General features: G+C 35.9%; 1 protein-coding gene across 1 annotated transcript; it reads left to right on the top strand.

The window, feature by feature from the left end:
• The first annotated feature begins 4,842 nt into the window (after positions 1 to 4,842).
• On the top strand, positions 4,843 to 5,781 carry LOC140513167 (olfactory receptor 4K14-like). Its single transcript, XM_072622560.1, has one exon. It carries the CDS (start codon positions 4,843 to 4,845, stop codon positions 5,779 to 5,781), a length of 939 nt encoding a protein of 312 aa, XP_072478661.1.
• Positions 5,782 to 7,152: the final 1,371 nt, after the last annotated feature.

Here is a 7,152-nt window from a genome sequence, read left to right as displayed (position 1 = left end):
TCTTACCAAAGCACAGCATGTAATTGATATTAAACTTAAATAAAACAAACCTAAATTAAAAAAAAAAAGGATGCTATGCTATTTGGTGTATATAGGTTTATTTATTGATAAATTCATAACCTATAAATTACTTCATTACCTATGATACTTTTTATCATAAGGAACTTTCCCTACTTATCTCTTTTAATTAAGTCTGTTTTAACTTTAATTTTAAGATCATGGTTTGCACACCTACATTTTGGCAGCAGCTGAAGAATTCTAATTTTTCTGAAGTTATTTCTCCTGGATCTATTTTCTATGTCAGTTGCTTATTCAATGAGGTGTTTCATATTTTCTTCTATTTTCACTCTCCTCACTTTTTGAATTGTTCTTTGTAATCTCATGAAGTCATTAACTTCTACTTCCCCAGTTCAAACTTTTAAGGAATTATTTTCTTGAGATTTTATACTTTTGTTTCCCTTTCTTTATTTAATTTTACTTTTAGTGAGTTCTTTTCATCAGGGAATTTTTGTTCCTCCTTTTCCAAGAGTTCTTTCTACAATGAATTTTTGTGCCTCCTATCATTGGGCTTATTCTATTTTTTAAAAAAAGTTTATTCAGTATTTTTTATGCCTCTTGCCTAGCTATTAATTATCTTTTCATAATTTTCTTGCATCTCTCACATTGTTTCCCAATTTTACTCTACTACTTTTTTATTTCTTCAACTCTTCCAAGATTTATTGCTGTCCTTGCATCTACTTAGTATTTTTTGAGGCTTTGTTTGAAGCAGTTTTTACATTTTTATCTTCTAAATTTATATCTTTTACTTCCCTACTTTTTTCATGGTTCATTTTCCCAGACTATTTCTTCACTTTGAACTTTATGTTAAAGTTGGGCTCTACTCACTTGGGCTTGGGGAGACACTGTCATAAGCTTCAGACTTTTTCATCCTTCTTTTTCATGCCTAGTTTTTTGGGTCTGCATGTTTTTGGTCCTTCTGAGATGAACTTTTCCTTAAAGAGGGGTGGTCAGTGTTCTTCTAGTTTGCTCTTTACCCATGAAGGACTTCTGTTCTCTTGCAGTCCGAAGCAGTACTCTTCCTCCTGACCACAGATATGGAAATAGGGACTCTGCTCTCTTGTGACCAATCAAAAGCACTCCTCTCTGCCCTGGAACTGTGATCCAGAAGTACTAATGGGAAATAAAGTTGCTAATGAGTGCTATCTGCACGCTGTGGTAGAAAGGACTCCTGTTCATATTTTCTGATCAGTTCTCCAACTCCCTTACTTTTATGCCTGCTTTCAAGGCTTACTACTGCTGTTCCTGTCCTGCTCTGGGTCTGCACCCATTCTGATGCAGACTTCCTCTGTAGATCTCCTAAGTTGTCTTACTCCAAAAAACCATCTCCCTCTCACCTTTTGTTAGCTCCACAGTCCCAAAAATATGATTCAAGGTGGAGTTCTTTAAAGTTATTTGAGGGGGAATATTGAGTGGGTTCAATTGGGTACTTTAGTATCTGAGCTGCCCGGGGGCTTTGAAGTAAGGAATTATTAACTGACTTTTACTACTCCTCTGGGGCAAGAAAGATTTATTCTATGAGGTTTCTCTGGGTAAATACGTGAATAATGTAAGATTTTAATAGCTGGTGTATTGAGGCAGGTATTATCCAACAACTCTGCTTTATTTAAATGTAAACTACTCCCATAAAATGTGAGATGATGAAATAGTGAGGAACCACTTGTAGTTAGGTTGGAAAGTTTAATAGAGTATTTGGCAGTTGAGCTACATATTGAACGAAAATGAAGAATTTTGAGTGATGCATGTGTGAAAAGACAATATTCAATTCATGGAATATAGAAGCGGCATTCCGTCAATACTCATAGTTGGAGATGGATTTTACAATATTGCTTATTTTTGGATTTTCTAGTTAAATAGAGCTCCTTTATCTGGCTTTGAATTTTCCAAGGACTCAGTGCCAGATGTTTGTCCAATTTTGGTAATACACAAAGACACTAAGAAGACCCAGAGGACCATAATATATGGATCTTTTCCATGAAGCCTGACCTGTCTTGCCGAGAATACAGAGAATGAAGTTTTCCTGACCAAGGACTATTCTCTGAAGTGAATATATGTACCACACTAAGAAAGATTCTCTTTCTTATATTACAGTCTCCAACCAGCCTAGTTATATTCTCTTCATTGCTCACAGATTCAAATCACAAGAGGGAGAATAGCATTTGTCAAACAATGAGAAATCTTTAGTGAGAGAGATGCTGAATAGGGTAAGCCTTTTCCTGTCCTCTCTGATTTTTCTGCAATTCTTTCTAATTCTTTCTTGTCTCTCTCTCTTATATATTTTGATGCAATTTAAAGGTATCACCTCTAAATGCTGCTTCCAATTTCAACGAGTTCAGAGTTCATCCCAAGCCATGCGATTCCCAGGAAAATTCAGAGTTTCTTCTCCTAATTTAACCCAGGAAGTTAGCCTTTTGTGTAGCCACAGCCATGGTTTTCAATCCATTTCAAGGCTCAACCTACTTATTCTTCAGAGTCCCCTCTTAGATTTTTGGTTTTGCATGTGATTATTTTCTCAGTTCACTTCATATTAGTAGTCTATATCTCTTAAGTCAAAAATGACAGCCAAGTCAATGGGATAAATGAATAAACAGTTTTCCAGATTAGAGGACAGTTGGGTGCATTGGCAAAACAGATACTGAAGACAAGTCTAAGTAATAGGGAAGAAAATTAAGGGAAGGTGAAAAAAAGTCTCAGATAGTTATTATGATATGGGGATTAAGCTCTATAACACTGAACACTGGAAATCATATGTATATACATATTTTATATATGCATATATGAATCATAGTAACATATATGTGAAAAAACATACATACATAGATGCAACCTCAGAGGTCATCTAACACAAACCCCACATTTTAGATTTTAAGAGACTGAATTCTGGGAAGGATATTTGATTTCCCAAGGTCATCGTGGCATTAAGCAGCAGAAGCATTATTTGAAAGCACGGCTTCAGAGTTTCACTCAGAACACGCGCTTTAGGTATTATACCAAATGACATCCCTAAATGTCCTTGATATAGCAATGTAAATGAGAAAATCCATAGCCTTGATCCCATTTCGCCCATTCTTCTATTTCACTTTTTTGTTATTTTCATAGTTTTCATTCTTTTTTTTTGTAAGGTGACAGATGAGGAAGGAAAATTTGCCTGAAATCACAGAACTATTTAATTAACACTCTCAGTAAACAGAGAGATCTATTTCTTTTGGGTCCAACTTTCATAGGGTCTCCAAAAGTAAAGGGAAAAGTTTTCTATTTAGTTTTATTTCTTAGGTTTTTAATAGAGCTAATCACAGGAAAGAAGTGAAACAAAGAGAGGATTGAGAGTTAAACTATTTGAGAGAAGACTTATTTAGAATCATTAAAGTCTTGTAAAGGGCTAGGTGCACAGAATATGGAAAACTAGAGGTAAAGGATAAATTATGTATTCCATCCCCTTTTAGTATATGTGAGGAAACTGATTTCCTGAAGAGGTAAGGGAGTTTTCTTATGTCTCATAGCGAGTTAGTAGTCAAGTTGCTCCTAGAATTCAGACATTAAATAGCAGGTCAGGGTTCTTTCCATATTACTTTACTACTTGTTGGTAGCAGCGTGTGAAATTCTTTCTTTATAGGGTGACTGTAACATGCTATATTAATGTAAGTTATAATCAATGAAACACAAAAATGCGTCTAATCTTAGAAACAAACAACATCCTTTCTAATTTCTATACATGTTTCATCTGGGAACAAGTGTGAATATGTACTACAACGTATCATTCAATGAGACTGAGACCATTCAGTGTCAATGGAACAAAATCAGTTTGGAAAAAGAGAAACCATTTTTTTAAAAGAAAGAAGACATCATATATTTTCAAGTATAAATATCATGGTAAACAAACCAATATAATATCAAAGAGCCTGGCAATGTGAAATTCTGAACAACCATTTTAAAGAATGAATAGTAAAGGTTAATACATTGATGGTACATACTTGTTAACAGCTTTGGAGGAGATTAAAAATAATGTATTTTCACAAATAAGTTTAATGATATTTCTGTATTTTATTTTTCACAATTTACACTCAAATTGTTTTCACAGGTGATTAACAATTCAATTCAACTCCATTCCTGAATAAAATTTGTTGAAAACTGAAAATGAGAACAATCAGAACTCATATGGCAGCGTAGCTTCATGGAAAGAGCACTGGACTAGGTATCAGGAGATACGGGCTCCTTGTTTACTAACTTAGAGATGCTGAATAACTCAAAGGTCATCAGTTGTAATTTTTCTAAAATGAGGAGATAAATTATATTTAAGGACTCTCAATTTTATTCTTCTATGTTATTGTAGCTTCCTTCTTTGAAAATCCTTCATATATTACAGATAAGCATTTACATGTCAAAATAAAGTAAAAATTTCTCTCTCTCTCTCTCTCTCTCTCTCTCTTTCTCTGTCTTTCACTCTCTCTCTCCCTCTCTGTCAGGCTTGTTGTCTCTCCTTTTCCTCCTTCTTTCTTTCCTTTGTTTTCTTTCATTACCTCTCCTTCCTATTACTCTTCATCTCCATCTCTATCTCTCCCTTTCTGTATCCTTCTTGCTCTTGTTTTCCCCCTGGTTGTGTTCGTATGGGTGACAGATAGCTCTAAGATGGAGAGATATTTTGAACAAGTTACACAGGTAGCAATATATTTATAATGGGAATACTTATTTGAGGGGAAAGATTGAAAATTAAACTCTTTTCCATTTCAACAAAGCTGTTTTTTTTCTTATTCTTCTTAGGTAAATTTCTATTAAATACTGGACTGAATGGATGAAGTAAATAATTCTGTGGTGTCACAATTTGTGCTATCGGGGCTTTGTGAGTCTGAGGAGCTGCAGATATTCTTGTTTTCATTTTTCTCCATACTTTATTTGATCATAATTTTAGGGAACATCCTGATTATTCTCTCTGTCATCAGTGATGCTCATCTCCACTCTCCCATGTATTTCTTGTTGGCCAACCTATCTTTTGTTGATTTGTGGCTTTCCTCAGTCACAACACCAAAAATGATAATAGACTTTCTCAGAGAAAGCAATACCATCTCCTTTGGGGGCTGTATGTGCCAGATCTTCTTTGGGCATTTTGTTGGAGGGGGTGAGATGGTGCTGCTTGTGGCCATGGCTTATGACCGCTATGTGGCCATATGCAAACCACTTCATTATACAGCCATCACGAACCAGAGAAGATGCATTGGGCTTGTAGTGATCTCATGGACTATAGGATGTGTGCATTCAATGAGTCAACTGGCCATGGTTATGGATTTGCCCTTCTGTGGCCCTAGAGAGATGGACAGCTTTTTTTGTGACCTACCACTGGTCATTAAGCTTGCATGCATGGATACTTATGTCCTAGGACTAATGGTGAATGCTGATAGTGGAATCCTTGCTTTGATTTGCTTCTTTCTCTTGTTGATTTCTTACACCCATATCCTAGTCACTGTCTGCCATCAATCTTTGGATGGGGCAGCCAAGGCATTATCTACCTGTACTGCCCATATTATGGTTGTAGTGATATTCTTTGGACCTTGCATCTTCATCTATCTGTGGCCACTCAACATCACCTCAATGGACAAGTTTCTTGCTGTGTTTTACACAGTCTTTACACCTCTGTTGAATCCTGCTATATATACCTTGAGAAACAAAGAGATGAAAGTTGCTCTGCAGAAACTGAGAAGTCAGTATCTGAATCTGAAGTGGAATTCTTAGATGTATCTCTATTGAATGTCTTATATTGAAATTCTTAATTACTGTTAAATGTAAAACCATCCTTCTCATCACCCAGGCTTGTAATCTAGGTGCCACCCTTGAGTCATTATTCTCTCTTAGTCTCTATATCCAACATATTACTAAACCCTATCAATTTTTCCTTTTCAACATTGTTTTTATACACCTCCTTCTCCGATCCTGTTTACTACTCTGGTGTAGGTCCTATCATTTCACTGCTGGTCTATTGTAACAGCCATTCAGTCAATAAATGTTTAAGTGTCAATTGAGTGCCAGACACTGTGCTAAGCACTGGGGATATAAGGTTAAAATATAATCTCTGCTTTCAAGGAGATCACTGTCTAATTGAGGAGGCATTATAGAAACAGCTATGTACAAACAAGTCATATACAAGATAGACCTGACACAAGGTAATAGAATTAAAGGGGTTAATAAAGACTCTATATAGTAGGTAGAATATTAGCTGAGATTTGGAGGAAAGGAAGGAAATCCGGAGGCAGAGATGAAGATGGAGATCTTTCCAGGCATGGGACTTAGACATGGAAAATTCCCCAAACAAGAAGATGAAATGTCTTGTTCAAACAACTACAAGGAGACCAGGATCACTGGACCAGCATATGGAGAATATGAGAGGTAAAAAGTGAAAGATTACTGGAAAAGTAGGGGAAGCCAAATTGTGAATGGCTTTGAATGCCAAGGGATTTTATATTTTATCTGAAGATGATAGGGAGTCACTGGTACTTCTGAATAGGAGGATGCCAGGGATGCCCTTGAGCTTTAAAAGGGACATCACTTTGGAAGCTGAGTAGAAGTTAATCTGGGGTAAGAGAGACTTGCGGCAGGTAGAGCCACAGTCTATTGCAATAGACGGGGTTTAAGTTGTACCATCGTGGTGGCAGTATCAGAGGATAGAAAAGAGAATATGGAAGAGATGTAATGAAGATAAAATGGACAGTCTTGAAGACAGATTAGATATAGGTGTGAGAGAAGTGAGGAGTTGAGGAGGAATCTTCTTTAGTGAAATACAGACTTAATTTGTCAATAAATACCAAATTTCTTCTCCCGTTTCCATTCTTGGGCAAAGTATCCCTCACTCACATCAACATCCTTTATTGAATCTCAGAATGTAGGCAACCAAAGATACTCAATATCCTTTCATACCCACATTTCCTTGAAGCAAATGGGAAGTGGTACTAAAAGTAGTTGGGGATTCATCTAGAAAAGTGGAGAATCATCACCAGCTCCTCTTGTTATCAATCACCAGGTATGTGGAGGAAATGTGATTCATAGTTTCTGAATATATACATGTATATGTACATTATATTTTTGCTTATATATTATCATTTAAAATGT

This window comes from Notamacropus eugenii, chromosome 7 (assembly GCF_028372415.1).
Source record: "Notamacropus eugenii isolate mMacEug1 chromosome 7, mMacEug1.pri_v2, whole genome shotgun sequence".
Classification (NCBI taxonomy): domain Eukaryota; kingdom Metazoa; phylum Chordata; class Mammalia; order Diprotodontia; family Macropodidae; genus Notamacropus; species Notamacropus eugenii.
This window is presented reverse-complemented; position numbering and strand designations above follow the sequence as displayed.

Bases quoted from the DNA above. Each gene is read 5' to 3' on its own strand.
- LOC140513167 (XM_072622560.1), top strand. From the start codon at position 4,843: ATGGATGAAGTAAATAATTCTGTGGTGTCACAATTTGTGCTATCGGGG.